The sequence below is a fragment of the Peromyscus eremicus genome, chromosome 1 (assembly GCF_949786415.1).
Source record: "Peromyscus eremicus chromosome 1, PerEre_H2_v1, whole genome shotgun sequence".
NCBI lineage: Eukaryota > Metazoa > Chordata > Mammalia > Rodentia > Cricetidae > Peromyscus > Peromyscus eremicus.
Window position 1 is genome coordinate 96,576,638 of NC_081416.1, and position 17,566 is coordinate 96,594,203.

Here is a 17,566-nt window from a genome sequence, read left to right on the forward strand (position 1 = left end):
TAGTTTCTTGATGTGTAAGCTTCATGGGTTTTTATTACCACTTGCTGCTCCTATGATGACCAAAAGTAACTTACATACCTGTGTCCGTGAGAGAATAGAAGAAAAGACAGGAAGAATATCTACTAGATCAAGAAAAATCAGCATTTTATTTTAACACTCTTCATATCTAGGTCAAATGCTCTAAAAACCTTTACTTCCTTTAGACAATGTGTGCTCTGAGCTCAAATATAATTAGAAGTCACCTCATATGTACAGGTGCAATTCCCATAGTCTCTTCACACATTACCTGAGTGTTTCTTTTTGAAGTTTAGAGGCACCCACGGGAACACATCCATGTTTAATTTTCTAACTTCTTTGTTTGAGGTCACATAGTAATACCAGTGTAGCTTTTCAGAGACAACTAAAGCACAAGATACATGGTCAGCATAAAAAAGGGGGAGGTATGGTACAATTCTCAATGAATGGATGAGTGACCAAATAATCTTACAAACCCAAAATGTTAACCAATTTCTGTCTTAGTACTTATACAGGCCCTGAACATATGAAGTATTACAATGGTACACAAGTACTCCCCTCTTAATCCAAGTGACTCCAGTAATGCTCATATAGGTTTTGAATAGTAAACATCTATCTCAACACTTGAGTTGACAAGGATAGTTCTAGAAATGACATTTAAAAAAACAAAGAAAGTACTTATTTGTGGTTTAAATGACTTCTAAGAGTTAACACCAAGGAGAAGTCGGATCCAATTCTAATACTGTATCTAATAATGTATCAATACATTCAGAAAATTTCAATTTAACTTCATAAAACTGAGAGTGACTTCAACAACAGCTGTATAAATACCACTGAGGTACAGCGCCAAGCCCTTTCACTTTTACAAAAATTACTACCCACCACTTTTAGAAATCATTTCTGGTAGTTGTTGGCTTTGACTAACAGATGTTAGGCAACCTCAAATACTTGTAATCAATCATCTTTTCCATATGTGCTGGCTCATGTCATAGAGATATTTTTCATTGCATAAATACCCAACTGTTTTCACAACAGCTTTTCCCTGAACCATAATTCTTATATTTTCATCATGTATATTTAAAGGTATGTTAGTTGTGATATTCTGATGCATAAAAGAGTGGGGAATATAGTCTTTATTTTTCTACAAAGGAAAAGGGTTTAATATATAAATGGTTAATTCTAATTTCTGAAGAAATATTTCCCACAAAATAATTGTTATTATTACCTACTTAAAAGTAATCAATTATGAAGACGAATTTCTGCAGCTATTAGAATCTTTACTAAAGGCAAAGCCCCAATGAACAGGTAATTAAAACACACACACACACACACACACACACATATTTCTGTATTTATGATTGCCAAAGGACTCTCATCAATCTGTACATTCAGAGGTTTGTATTTATCTCTGTGTAATTTGAGAGGTAAATACACACCTTATTTTTCATTCTTTGGGTCTTGTTTTCCTATATAGCAACAATAAGCTTCTTGATTTTGAAGCTCTTTGCAACTGTAACTTTCCACAGACATCACATGACTGTGGATGACTCATGTCAGAGTGTCTGCACTAGAGCCTCTAAGACAGGAATGTAACAGAAGATGTAAAGGTGCTCAGTTTCATTGTTGAAGGAAGGAGTAGCTGGGTAGGATAGGTTCTAAAGAGTTTTCCATTCTCATTGAATGTAAATACATTTATTTTTCTCACTAATCATAATTAATGATATCAGCTGAGAAAATGTATGACTGAGACTTTTAAAAATTTTTTATTAAGACCTTGCCTTGGAGGAGATGGGAATGGGGGGTGGATTGGGGTCAGGGAGGGCTTTAGGAAGAGGGAGGATGGGGGAATCTGTGGCTGATATGTGAAATTAAGTTAACTATAAAATAAAAATATTGAAAAAAAATGAGAAAAATAAAAGTGAAATTAGACTGTGAAAAAAATTAAAAAAAATAAATTTTTATTCATTTTACATACCAACCACAGATCCCCCTCTGTTCCTTCCTCCCACCCCCCAGCCTTTTCCCCCACAACCCACTCCCCATTCTCTCCTCCGACAAGGTAAGGTCTCCCATGGTTGAGATTTTGTGTGGAGTAAGAACACTGTAGTTTGAAAGGGGGGAAAACTTTACAAATAAAGAATGAACGAAATCATAGAAGCCAAAGACTAGCTTTTGTGGTGGTATTGTGTTCCCAAAATATTGTGCACCCTAATAAACTTATCTGGGGTCAGAGAACAGAACAGCCACTAGATATAGAGGCTAGAAAACGGTAGCACTCACACCTTTAATCCTAGCATTCCAGAGGCAGAAATCCCTCTGGATCTTTGTGAGTTCAAGGCCATATTGGAAACAGCCAGGCATGGTGACACACGCCTTTAATCCCAGGAAGTGAAGGCAGAAAGCAGAAAGGTATATAAGGCGTGAATACCAGGAACTAGGCTGGTTAAGCTTTCAGGCTTTCGAGAAGCAGTTCAGCTGAGATCCATTTGGATAAGGACTCAGAGGATGAGAGTCTGAGAAAACAGGATCAGCTGAGGAATTGGCAAGGTGAGGTGGCTGTGGCTTATTCTGCTTCTCTGATCTTCCAGCATTCACCCCAATAACTGGCCTCAGGTTTGATTTTATTAATAAGACTCTTTAAGATTCATGCTAAAGCTTTCCTCCGTTTTAATAAACTACTGCATTTCTTAAAGAGACAAAGTGTCAAATATGAAGTGTGATTTCTTTATTTTTAAAAATATTTTTATTAATTCTTTGAGAATCTTATATATTGTATTTTGGTTGTATTTATTCATCCCCCCCATTCTTTCTCAGGTAGATACACCACCGCAATTCCATACCCATTCAATTTTGTGTCTTCATTTTTTTCATTTCTTAAATCCCATATAATCCCTTTGGGGCTGACCATTACTCTTAGGTGAGTGCCCATCTATGGGGCCACAACCGTAAAGAAAACCAACTCTCTCTCTTTTGGCAGCTATCAATTACTACTATAGTGACATCTTAAGACTCAAATTCTTGCATCAATTTCCACTAGTGTGTAGGGTCACCTGACCTTTATCACAAAGTGAGGGCTTTTCATTATATTATGGCTATTTATCCTAAAGCAGTAAAAACACCCTGATGGACCAGATCTGAATTCGCACTTGCCAAGATTCTGAGGTATTTGCCAAAGGACAAGACAATAGAACATTTTGTGTAATATTAAAGACAGGCTGAGAATCTCATATTATAAAATAGTTACTATGTTATATATCAGATAACAAAATCTATCATCCATATCTTCCCTTGTTTCTCATTCATCAGGCTCTGGTGATAACCATTCTACAATCTTCCAAATAAAAGTGATAACACAGAATAGATGTTTTTCTTTTTCTAACTTATTCCACTTAGCATAACAGACTCTCTTTCACCAATATCAGGATTTCAGACTCTCTTTCATATATGCTTTCCCCAATACTAGGATTTCCAAATCTTTTATTGTTGAGCAATGTTCCATTTCAAGTACACCACAATTTTCATCATCCATGAAAATGCTAATGTACAGTAGTTTCTAGACTTTTACTACTGTGAATGGTGGTCCCATAAACATGTAAGTACAGGTATCTTTTTGAGATTTAGTACTTGTTTTCTTTAAGATATAAATGTTTGGTAATGAGAGGTAGCTCATTCAGTAAAGTGATATTCTTGCAAGCACTGAGTTTGATCCCACATAAATAAAATAATGGAATAGTGATATGATTTTTTTCTTTAACAGATGTTTATTTATTTATTTATTTTATTTTGCAATACAATTCAGTTCTACATATCAGTCACGGATTCCCTTGTTCTCCCCCTCCCGCCCCCCTCACCTTCCCCCGAGCCGACCCCTCATTCCCACCTCCTCCAGGGCAAAGCCTCCCCCGAGGACTGAGATCAACCTGGTAGACTCAGTCCAGGCAGGTCCAGTCCTCTAGTGCCAGGCCGAGCCAAGCGACCCTGCATAGGCCCCAGGTTTCAAACAGCCAACTCATGCAATGAGCACAGGACCTGGTTCCACTGCCTGGATGCCTCCCAAACAGATCAAGCCAATCAACTGCCTCACCCATTCAGAGGGCCTGATCCAGTTGGGGACCCCTCAGCCATTGGTTCATAGTTCATTGTTTCCATTCGTTTGGCTACTTGTCCCTGTGCTTTATCCAACCTTGGTCTCAACAATTCTCACTCATATAAACCCTCCTCTTTCTCGATAATTGGACTCCCAGAGCTCCATCCGGGGCCTAGCCATGGATCTCTGCATCCAGATCCCTCAGTCGTTGGATGGGGTTTCTAGCACGACAATTAGGGTGTTTGGCCATCCCATCACCAGAGTAGGTCAGTTCGGACTGTCTCTCGACCATTGCCAGCAGTCTGTTGTGGGGGTATCTTTGTGGATTTCTGTGGGTCTCTCTAGCACTTTGCTTCTTCCTATTCTCATGTGGTCTTCATTTACCATGGTCTCCTATTCCTTGTTCTCCCTCTCTGTTGTTGATCCAGCTGGGATCTCCCTCTCCCCCAAGCTCTCTTTCCCTCAACCCTCACCCTTCATTACCCCCACTCATGTCCAGGCTGTGACTAACCAAGCAAGTGAAGGACCTATATGACAAGAACTTTAAGTCCCTGAAAAAAGAAATTGAAGAAGATGTCAGAAAATGTAAAGGTCTCCCATGCTCATGGATAGGCAGGAATAACATAGTAAAAATGGCAATCTTACCAAAAGCAATCTACAGATTCAATGCAATCCCCATCAAAATACAAAAACAATTCTTCACAGACCTGGAAAGAATAATACTCAACTTCATATGGAAAAACAAAAAACCCAGGATAGCCAAAAGAATCCTGTACAATAACACAACCTCTGGAGGCATCACAATCCCTGACTTCAAGCTCTACTATAGAGCTACAGTAATAAAATCAGCTTGGTACTGGCATAAAAACCGACATGTGGACCAATGGAATCGAATTGACGACCCTCACATTAATCCGCACACCTATGAACATATAATTTTTGACAAAGAAGCCAAAAGTGCACAATGGAAAAAAGAAAGCATCTTCAACAAATGGTGCTGGCATAACTGGATATCAACATGTAGAAGGCTGCAAATAGATCCATATCTATCATCGTGCACAAAACTTAAGTCCAAGTGGATCAAGGACCTCAACATAAATCCAGCTACTCTGAACCTGCTAGAAGAGAAAGTAAGAAGCAGTATTGAATGCATTGGCATAGGAGATCACTTCTTAAATATAACACCAGTAGCACAGACACTGAGAGAAACAATCAATCAATGGGACCTCTTGAAACTGAGAAGCTTTTGTAGAGCAAAGGATACAATCAACAAGGCAAAGCGACAGCCTACAGAATGGGAAAAGATCTTCACCAACCCCACATCTGACAGAGGACTGATATCCAGAATATATAAGGAACTCAAGAAATTAGACATCAAAATGCCCAACAGTCCAATTAAGAAATGGGCTATAGAACTAAACAGAGAATTCTCAATAAAGGAAACTCAAATGGCTGAAAGACATTTAAGGAAATGCTCAACATCCCTAATCATCAGGGAAATGCAAATCAAAACAACTCTGAGATACCACCTTATGCCTGTCAGAATGGCTAAGATCAAAAACACTGAAGACACCTTATTCTGGAGAGGATGTGGAGCTAGGGGAACTCTCCTCCACTGCTGGTGGGAATGCAAGCTTGTACAGCCACTTTGGAAATCAATAAGGTCCTTTCTTAGAATATTGGGAATCAATCTCCCCCAAGATCCAGCTATACCACTCTTGGGCATATACCCAAGGAATGCTCAATCATACCACAAGAGCACTTGTTCAATGCCCTTCAACTGAAGAATGGATAAACAAAATGTGGTACATATACACAATGGAATACTACTCAGCAGAGAAAAACAATGACATCATGAGGTTTGCAGACAAATGGATGGATCTAGAAAAAATCAACCTGAGTGAGGTAACCCAGATTCAGAAAGACAAACATGGTATGTACTCACTCATAGGAGGATACTAGATGTGGAACAAGGATGACTGGACTGCTACTCACATCACCAGGGAGGCTACCTGGAAAACAGGACCCCAAGAAAGACACGGGGATTGCCCAATGACTGAGAAATGGAAGAGATCTACATGAACAGCCTGGACATGAGTGGAGGTAATGAAGGGCGAGGATTGAGGGAAAGAGAGCTTGTGGGAGCGGGAGATCCCAGGTGGATCAACAACAGAGGGAGTGATATGGTTTTTAATTCCACAGCTGAGTAGTGGAGACAAGCAGATACCCAGGAATTTCTTGGTGGCCTACTTTGTGATTTCTGGGACACTGATAGACTCTATCATCTCTCTCTCTCTCTCTCTCTCTCTCTCTCTCTCTCTCTCTCTCTCTCTCTCTCTCTCTCTCTCTCTCTCTCTCTTCTCTCTCAAACACTCACAGATAAACACCAAATGTATAAATGCATGCATATGCATATGCCATAGTATAAGTATAGTGGTCAGAGGACAACTTTGGAGAATCAGTTCTCTCCTTACATCCTGTGGATCCAAGTGACAGAACTCAGAACTCAGGTTGTTATGCTTAATAGAAAGCACATTTATCTACTGAGCCATCTTGTTGGTCCATTAGAAGTGTTTTCAATTATCCCACCATTTCAATCATTTAAGTATTTTCCCATGGAACTTCATTTGTGTGTTGAGGTCCAAAAATTATTTGTACCAATTTTTGTAAGTCACAGACTCTCTTTTTCTGTTATATTTTTGTAGTTGTTATCAGATATTCTATTGACAGGAACTTTATAACATGTTTTTAAATCACAACTATAAGAATGCGACACAATTTTTAAAAAATGTTTCTTCAAAAGACATGATAAAGTAGATGGGAGAAAGATGGCAAGGCCTTAGCCCTACACAAAGAATTATAGGCAACTAAGGAATACTGAGAGCAGAAGAAATCATCTCCCCCAGGGAATAGCACACCAATTTGTTATCCAGTATTAAATGGTCAGCCTTGAAAACATGCATACAAGTAGCATTATACAGATTGAGCAGGTTATATTTAAGAATATATATGAGTATGTATACATACATATGCATGTAACAACTAATGAAAAAGGCCATGAACTTGAAAGAGAACATGAAAAAGTTCATGGAAAGTCTTGGAGGAAAGATAACAGAAAATAATGTAATTATATTATCACCTCAAAAATACAAGAATTAATAAAATATAAAGGAAATCCAAAAAAGAAATATGTAAATATCCAGAAAATCTATCCAGATTTTCTTGTGAGATAAGTTATTAAACTATAAGTTTGACCTTTGGTAAGACATTGATGCTTCCTCTTCTGGTGGTGTATCTAATTTTAGGATTTAAACCTTTATTACTGCAAATAGAGCCACCACCATAGAAGAAATTATAGTAGTCTAAATAATTTGTTTATTAAATGTTGATTTTATGCTAGGAACTGGTGGTTAATCTTCACTGTCATCTTGACTAGATTAAGAATAACCTAGATTAAGAGGCACCCTTCTGGGCATTTCTTTTAGAGCATCCTCAGCGAGGTTCACCTGAGATGAGAAGACTCACTGTGAATGTGACAGCAATAGCCCATGAGTTAAGGTCCAAGACTATAAAGACAGTGGAATATGCTATTCCTTTTCTTTGTTTCCTGAACTACCCAGATCCAAGTAAGTTTTGGCACCCAGGCACCAGAACTGGACTGTATCCTTAACCTGTGAGCCAAAATGAGTCCCTCTACCCTTATGTTGCTTCATGTCTGGTTTTGGCCACAAGAAGAAGAAAAGTGATTAATCTATTGTACCTCTGAATAACCAGGTAATAAATTTTACTTCAAGCACACATGAGGAGTTAATCATAAACATCAATGTTATAAATAAGTTAAAAAATACAAGTTGAGTAATTTGGCTTTAGATAAACTATTTGTCAGTTATTATATTCTATTGTTTTGCAATAAAGCCACAACTTCATTTTCTAAGTATTGATGTGTTGCTGCTATGCAGTAGCAATTTTAAATTATATATTGATATAAGTGTATATTTTCAAGTTTCTTACTAACTGAAAATATTATTTAATATACCATTATTTTCTCATACAATATTATGATACAATAAATTCCACAGCAGGAAGTGATTTTTTTAATACTAGACTCTAAATTTAAATATGAAGAATTTTTTCTTTTTGTTTGTAGTATTATTTTTTTAAATTGGTCTTTGAATTGAAAGGTCAATTAATGCTTTTGAGTTTAAAACACACGTTGATCACTTGTTTAATACAGACTCAAGCATATGTTCCTGTGATATCCAATTGGAGGGAACCAGTGAACCATCCACATATTATTGGATACATTATAATTGTTGATTGATTTGTGAAAGGCAGGGACTTAGGTTGGGGATGTGAATATAAATCGTCTAGGATCTGGAGTTACAGACAATTTATAAATACTACATGGATGCTGGGAACTGAAACTGAGGACTATGGAAGAACAGTAGGCATTCTTAACTGCTGAGCCATCTCTCCAATCCCTCTATGTAGCTCATCGCTAGATAGACAAGCACTTGCTACATATTCCAAATTGGTCCTAAACTTGTGATCCTCCTGCTCTACCCCTTAAATGTTGGGATTCTGATGTGATACACAATTCTCAGATATATAGGATATCAACAGGATGCTACTGATGATATCAGAATATACTGTCCAGATTTCTTTTCAAGGAAAGACTTCCTGCACAGTCTTGGCAGTGGGATCTGTTGTGGGAATTGATTCTGCCAATAGCTTTGGGGTACAAGCATTGGGGCATGGTTTCTTGTCTGAGTAGGTGACCGCTTAAGAGGAGAGATAGAGGGGGTCGCGATCTCTCTTAGGGTGAGGAGACCCAGTCAGGCTGTGGAAAGCAGCTTGCAATTGGTCCCCATCTGCCTTGAGAACAGAAGCTGGGTCAGCAGCAGATCAGCAACTTGTCTACCTTGCTTTGTATTAGTGAGTCTGTTTCCCCATCACACCCTTAATAGATTTACACACACACACACACACACACACACACACACACACACACACACACACCCCTCTGTAGGCTCTCATATCAGGGATCAGCATCATCCAGTCTCCACCTCTTCATCCATACTGGATGCTACTAAGCTGCAGAGAGCCATTGTGCTCTCAATATTATGCACTCCTGATGCCAGAAGATCTCATCTGCTGACTAATTGAGGAGGAGTTTTAAAGGCCTGGCATTTCAACCTATGCCTCTGTAATATTTCTTCTTATCAATTCTACACATTTTCATTTTACTAGATATTTTTCCTATAATAAGCTTTTTGCTGCAAACCGTGCCATTAGTATTTGTTTTTGAAGAACGCAACCTGTAACAGCAAAACATTACAATGATTGAATAGCCATCAGTGAAAGTGTAAGCTTGGTTGATTAACAATAACCCAAATATCTGGATAGGGTATTATTACCTGGGGACTCTTACTTCAACAAAACCATTCCCCTGTTCTCTAATTTGCACATATATGCTATTTTAGGTGGAGGACTAAGATTTCTTAAAGACAGTAGAAAATATATATTTCCCCAAACTTGGTTGCAGTCTAGATTCCTAACCAGTGTGTTTAGGTTTCCATATGTTAATAGAGTTAAATTACCATCTTGTCAACAGGCTCATAGGAAAGCTAGAATATAAACAAAAGACATGGAGACTGATGATAAAGATACCATAATCCCAAGGTTCAGAGTACACAAAGGAGGGAGTGTGGAAGGAGACAGACAGATAGGAAGAAAGGGAAAAACAACAAAGAAGGAGGGGCAATGAGCAACCTAAATTGCAACTGATCCCTGAGGAGATAGATGCCTTGGAGATAAATGCTCCTACTAGCCAGGCTTTTGTGCATGTCTGAAAAAATGTGTTATGACCAAATTCTTCACAAAGCTGAATATCTGAAGCTCCTGACAATGTCACTGAAGAACAGACAAGGTCAAGATCTCAGGTTAGTGAGGCTATGTAATGAATTTTCTCTTTGAGGTCTTACAGGCACCAGGGCAGGGCAAAAAGGGAAACAGGCATCTGACTCTTCAATAAGAGAAAAACAACAGTATTGTCCACCAAGAACCTATGGGTGATGACCATGGGTCCTAAAGCCTCTAATACACCTCTGCAGCCCAGCTTCTTTAGGAGTAACTTATGCCAATGTATATATAAAAAAGAAGACATCAAGTTAGGGCAGAGAGTTTTTGGTCAGGGCAAAGGGAAAGTTGCTGAGGATAATGAGGAATGTATATTTCATTAGCTACATATATTGAATTCTCAATTATTATTATTAATAGTAATGCTAATAATAATAACAATAGCAAAAACAATACTAAAGTTAAATGCAGAGTGTGAGAACAAATCAGAAGCTCAATGAGATGAATTGAGTGTTTCTCTTTCCTTTTGCTTTCCTGCATAAACTTTTAATGTTTCTGACCTCCATTTTTCTAAGCCTGTGATTTTCTTCTCTAAAATTATCTGTCTCTACTTTTATCACATGTTGAAAAAGGTTGCTTTCCCCTGCTTCTCCCAGTCCCAGGATCAGTGTCATCTTCAGAAATATCTCACTCATCACTCCTCAACTTCATCTCTTCTTGCCCAGGATAACATCTGCTGCTTAACTAAGTACAGTGTAGTATATTTGCTTAAAGAAAAACCTCCCTGAATTATCTTATTCTTTTCCCTATAGGTTTCATAAGGAAATATGATCACTTGACAAATCTCAGAGTGAATAATACAGATGTGTGTCAACTGTAATTTTTGTAATACTGAAAGCTTCAAAGTGAGGAAGGCATTCTCTTAATTTATTCTTATACTTAGTGTTAAAAGCAAGACGAAGACAGAAATCATTAGCACCTTTTTATAAATGACAGCTGCAAATCTTAAGAGGCTCCCTAGGTTTCAGTACTGTTAGAAAACAACAGTAGTGTAATGGCAACCAAATCTTGAAGAGTGAAGCCCAGTGATCTTGGAGACACATTTTCAATATGAAAGTGGGTCATGTGAGTAATGTTTCAAAGTACACTAAAATATAGCTTATACAGCATGTGAGATGAATAGTCTACACTGACCATAAAAGAATATGGCCATATTTTCTCTGGATTATGCTAGAAGATGACTGTTTGTATCCAATGGTACCTTAGAAGTCTGAGTCCCAAACCTCTATTGGTATAATTAAATCAATCTAACTCCAGAGCCTTTAAATCATTATCAATATGCATGTATGGATTTCAAATGATAAAAAATCCATGTGAGTATGTCTAATCTAATTTTATTTTTGTTTCTCTAAATAGGTAATATGTCACAGTCATATGTCTGGCATTACCAAATAGTGCCTTCAAACAATTATCATAGTCTCTTTTCATTGCATATGTATTATAAAATTATGAAACATGAATATATATAATGAAATATATATTATTAAAAATATATAATAAAATTATGAATTTTTGAGAGTTTACCAGGAGCTAGAGTATTACACTGCTCAAAAAGAAGGTTTATTACTTTTGGAGACACATACATAAAGGTCAGTTTTATGTCTTTTAAAGCCTCCTCCAATCTCTATAATATTATCAATTGGATAATCCTTATAGATACAATAAATACTTCAATCCCTATATTTAACTGTTTTTTTTTTTTGGTATTTGTTTATATGCTTATACTATTTTGGACTGAGATATCCATAGTTGATTTTCAAACAATGCTTAGATGTTTTCTGACTTTCTAGGTCTCAATTGTTCTGGGAAATCTTTAGGTCAACTCTCAATACCCACAGGCAAGATGAAGAATACCATGAAAAGTACTGTGTAAGCACCAACCTTGTCATAACACTACTCAATTATAGTGATTGCTTCCTTCATTTTGTTTGGATTATAGGATAAACAAAGACTTCATATAAGATGTACTCTTCATATATAGCTTATCTCTAGCGTACACTCCAGCAGTCTTATAGTGAACTCTGAATAGTGTACAGAGCTGTTCTTTACATAGTTTTCTCATACCTAGAAGGCTCCCAGGAATGATTGAATTGCCATTGTTGTTGGAAAGCAGGACCTTGAACATCCACATAGCTGGTAACATCTTCAAAGAGAAAACCCCAAAGAACTGATTTTTATCAAATAATGTGGAAATTTTCCTCTGCAATGCCTGCAGTTTGGCTCAATGCCTCCACCTGCCCATTCCTGCTCACTGGCTTCCCAGGTCTGGAGAAATTTCATCACCTGATCTCTCTCCCAATGCTGGTGACCTATATCTCCATATTGCTTGGCAACGGCACCCTTCTTTTTCTCATTAAGGATGACCACAACCTCCATGAGCCCATGTACTATTTCTTATGTATGCTGGCAGCCACAGACCTTGGAGTAACGTTGACCACAATGCCCACAGTACTGGGTGTACTGTGGTTTAATCACAGGGAGATTGGTCATGGAGCCTGCTTCTCTCAGGCCTACTTTATCCACACTCTCTCCATTGTGGAGTCAGGGGTCTTGCTTGCCATGGCTTATGACCGTTTTGTTGCCATTCGCAACCCACTAAGATATACCACCATCCTTACAGATACTAGAGTAATACAGATTGGCATAGGTGTATTGACAAGGGCTGGTCTATCAATCATGCCAATAATCATTCGCCTGCATTGGTTTCCCTATTGTCGATCCCATGTACTCTCTCATGCTTTCTGTCTACACCAAGATGTCATCAAGCTAGCCTGTGCCGACATCACATTCAATCGTCTCTATCCAGTTGTAGTGGTATTTGGTATGGGACTTTTGGATTTTCTGATTATTTGTTTCTCCTACATTTTGATTCTTAAGACTGTCATGGGTATTGCCTCTACAGATGAGCGGGCTAAGGCCCTCAACACATGTGTCTCCCATATTTGTTGCATCCTGGTCTTCTATGTGACTGTGGTTGGCCTGACATTTATTCATAGGTTTGGAAAGAATATTCCTCATGTGGTCCACATCACAATGAGCTATATCTGCTTTCTTTTCCCCCCTTTTATGAACCCTGTCATCTTCAGCATTAAGACCAAACAGATTCAGAGTGGTTTGTTTCGCTTATTCACCCTGCCTTATTCTAGAACACGATTCTGATTATTTTCTGAGAACAACTACTGAAATTTGAACAAGCTGGCAACACTTCATGCAGGAGAAACAAAGAAAAATATTTAATAGAAACCTGCTTTATTGTTGTTTATTACTGATTTAATGTGACATAATATATTCACAATACTAAGCACTATGTAAAGATCTCACTTTGGTCTTAAGTGTTGTACTATGGTAACCCATTTGGTTTGGCCAGCTTATGGTATCTGACATGTACATTCATACATAGTGTTTGAAACTACAGTATACAAATATTTGGATCAAAACCATAATCTTCAGTATGGGCTTCTCATATTGGCCTTCATTTACCTAGGGCTAAGGTGTTTTTTTTTTTGTTTTTTTGTTTTTTGTTTTTTTTTAGTATTTTTGTTCAAATGGAGCTGGTTGCTGTTTCTAGAAGCTTGCACTGAATGAAATGAGCTATACATAGTTCCCAATTCACAGTGGTTACTCTAGGAAAAGCATGTGCATGAAAGTCTGCCCAGTTAATATTTTGATAAACAAACATTTATAAAATAATAAAACCAACAATAGAAATTTAAGACAGAAATATAGTTCTAATACAGATAAACATTATCTCTTTAAGTTTAGTTCCAGACACTGCTGAGTTAAAGTGGGGCATTTTTACTTAGTAAAGAGGTATAAAAAGTCTTTTGTGGAGAACAGCACATATAATACTAGATAAAAGATCTTAGTACACAGAGTTCCAGACCTTGATATGGCTGGTCGTTTTCTAGGATGGAGAGGAAGAGAGAGGGTAGAATCAGTGCTTGTAACAGAGATAAATGCTCTTTTATGACTCCAAATTCCTTTTAAAGTTGATTTTGATCTCTCTTTAAGCATAAGCAAAGGGTGGTTGTGGTTCTATGGCATCTTGAAGGACAAATACTTGCTCAGTTTTATTCATAGCTACCCTAGTCATAATATCTGGGTAATGAAAAAAAAAAACCTAAACATCTACAATAGATGAAATCATAGTGAAACTGTGGTACATACATATAGTGGTGAATACTATTCAGCTGTAAATAAAATGAAATCATGGAAATTGAGGGTAAATGAATGGACCTTGGAAAGATTATAGTTAGTGAGCTAACACAGACCCAGAAAGATAAACACCACATATTCTCTCCTCTGTGATTGCTAGCTTGAAATTCTCTGATATAGGTGTAGTTACCACCCACCATCAAAGAAGCTCATACTTTACAGCAAATGAAGACCATCATAGAAAACCACAACTGGACACAATGAAGATATCAAGAGTTTGTAGAGAGCTCAGCCTCAGTGGATATATCTACATCACAGCTTGCACATTTACGGCTAGAGAACATCAGAAATACCAGAATACCAGAGATTTTTGTGAAAATCTCCCATAGAAATGGCTGTATAAACAAGATATAAGCAATAGATATCTAAATGGACATATTACCTGTGGTAATATTTTATTTGTGCTTTAATAAATAAAGTTTGCCTGGAGATCAGAGGAAATAACAAGCCATTTTAAGTAAACAAAGAAGTCAGGCAGCAGTAGCACACACCCTTAATCCTGTAACTTAGCAGGCAGGATCTTTGTGTGTTCAAGACCACACTAGGGAACAGAGCCAAGTGTGGTGACACACGTCTTTAATCCTAGTATCAACCATAGATGCTTGGAGGTCTGTACAGACAGACAGAAAGTGACAGAATTGTGTAGGAAGAGGAAGTGAGGTAGCTAAGGGAGCCAATGAGAGGGCAGAAGAGCAAGGCAATAAAGGCATGGGTAGACAGGAAGTAACACATTTGGAAGCTGCCAAGTTGGTGAGGTAAGGTTAGCTGTGGCTTTCCCTATTTCCCTGATTTTTCTTTAAGGCTTTCAAACCCTATATTTGGCTCCATGTTTTTTATTTAATAAGACCATTTAGAAATTTGTCTACAATTAACATGGTAGGAGAAATTTTTGCAGGATCACATACCATGGTGATATTTTATTTATGCTGAAATGTGATTTTATTTGTATGTTAATAAATAAAGTTGCCTGGGGTTCAGAGCTAATAGCAAGCCATTTAGCAGAAGTCTGGTAGTAATAGTACATGCCATTATTCCCAATCGCATGACAGACAGATCTCTGTGTGTTCCTCACCTTTTCGGAGGAGGAAATTGGGGTGGATTGAGGGGGAAAGCTGGGGGGAGCAAGAGGAGGGATGAGAGGATTATCTGTGGTTGGTATGTAAAATGAATAAAAAAAATTCTTAATAAAGAAAGAAAAGAATAAAGAAAAAGTACTAGCATCATAACATAACATTGAGTATTGAGTCATTCAATTCTCTTCATATCTCTGTACCCTATCTATGGACTCTGTCATCCTGGCCATGTCACAAAATGGTGATAATTTTACAGAACTTCTGGAATTTGTGAATAACTTAGAGAAGAAATCCAAACAAAAGTAATTGTGATGACTAGTTTTATGCCATCCTTTCACAAGCTAGGGTTATCTGAAAGGAGGTACTTCAATTGAGGAAATGTTTCCATAGTATCTGGCTGTAAGGCCTTTTCTTAGTGTTTGATGGGGAAGTGCCCAGCTCATTGGGAGTGGTGCCATCCCTGGCATGCCGATCCTGGGTTCTATAAGAAAACAGGCTGAGGAAACCATGAGGGGAAAGCCAATAAGCAGCATCCCTCAATGGCTTCTGCATCAGCTTCTGCCTCAAGGTTCCTGCCCTGTTTAAGCTCCTGTCCTAACTTCTTTCAATGATGAACAGTGATGTGGAAGTGTAAGCGAATAAACTCTTTCCTCCCAAGTTGCTTTGGTTATGGTGTTTTAATCCCAGCAATAGAAACACTAAATAAGACACCAACCAACAAACCAACCACATGATAAAAACAAATATCATATCTGATCAGTCTGTTAATGAATTACTTCTTGTTTTATGTTTGCTTATATAACTTGGCTATATGTTTGTAATTTTGTGTAGAAGTTGTATTTTTCCTTTTATTCTAGTTTATTCTTTATACAGGGCAAGCTAACATGGTTCTAATTACCATATTACAAGATTTTCCAGATAAGATTATATTTAATAAAAGTACCATTTTGAGTAAATTGATGGTTGAAATTTGAAGAGGCCTGGATATCTGTGTGCATTCTTGATTATTCTGACTTTGTCTCCTCTATTTTATTTTAAATGTTTTCTAAGGTATGGATAATCTAAATTGTAGCATCATCAATATTGTAAAAATTATCCTGGCTAAGATAAACCTCAGTAAAGCAAGTGCTTTCCCAGCATGTATATGCCCTCGGTTCAGTCCTCATCATCTCATAAAACTTGCTATGGTACCGCATATCTGCAATCCCACCACTTGAGATGTGAAAGCAGGAGGACCAGGAGTTCAAGATCATCCTTATCTACATAGCAAGTTTGAGGCACACCTGGGATACATGGAAAGCTATCCCCCCAAAAAATTCTCTTCCCTCAGGAAAAACTTTAATCATACTGGAAGTTATTGGGTAAATTTCCAAAGGATGGAAGTAACCACTGTGGTACTTCTAATGTGATTATGAGCCATAACAGTGACCAGCACAGCACTATAACTCTAAGGATGCAGTAGTGACATGAATACCTTGGTGGAAAATCACAGCTCTCTACTTGGACTTAAGACCCATTAAACAGGCAGGAAATCATTTCGGGTACTGGAAACTTAGCCAACTAACCAGGACTAGTAAAGCCGTGGATCATGGAGGAGAACTTCCAACCATAACCTTTCAAAACCAGCATAACCCCTAACTACATTCTAAATATATACTTTTATACCCACAGATATGTGTAGTTTTCATTCCTCATCAAGGAAACTTCTCTTTACAACAACAGTAGGAGACCATAAGAGAAAACTATACCAGATCAAAATTCAGAGTTGTGGAGTGGAGTCCTAACTGATACATCTGCAACATGACTCTTACTCCTAAGTCTCAGGGATCACAGCAGAGAGGGAGGAAAGATTTTAAGAGCCAGAGGAACAGAAAGTTTGTTGTGACATTGAGTTTTCTAAAAGTGTCAAAAGCTGCACCCATGACATCTCACCAATATGGCTGCCTAAACATACCTGAACCATGGATGACTCAAAAAGAGATGCTAATGTGGAGAGGTGGGGGAGATCATGAGTCCTCAAACCTACAGGCAACTAAGGAATGCTGAAAGATGGAGAAATGGTCTTCCCCAGAGAAGTATATACTGATTGTTTATCCAATACCAAATGGTCATCTCTGAAAACATGCATATAAGTAACATTATATGGACTGAGGAGGTTACATTCATATATTTAGGAATATATGTATACACATATAACAACACTAAAGAAAAAGAGCCCTTCAATTTGAAAGAGAGTGAGGGATATACAGGAGCTTTT

The 17,566-nt window shown here is 37.7% G+C and overlaps 1 protein-coding gene across 1 annotated transcript; it reads left to right on the forward strand.

Annotated features, from left to right (window-relative positions):
• The first annotated feature begins 12,226 nt into the window (after positions 1-12,226).
• LOC131910953 (olfactory receptor 51B6-like) lies at positions 12,227-13,180 on the forward strand. Its single transcript, XM_059262964.1, has one exon. The coding sequence runs from the start codon at positions 12,227-12,229 to the stop codon at positions 13,178-13,180; it is 954 nt and encodes a 317-aa protein (XP_059118947.1).
• The last annotated feature ends 4,386 nt before the right edge of the window (positions 13,181-17,566 follow it).

Bases quoted from the DNA above. Each gene is read 5' to 3' on its own strand.
- LOC131910953 (XM_059262964.1), top strand. From the start codon at position 12,227: ATGCCTGCAGTTTGGCTCAATGCCTCCACCTGCCCATTCCTGCTCACT.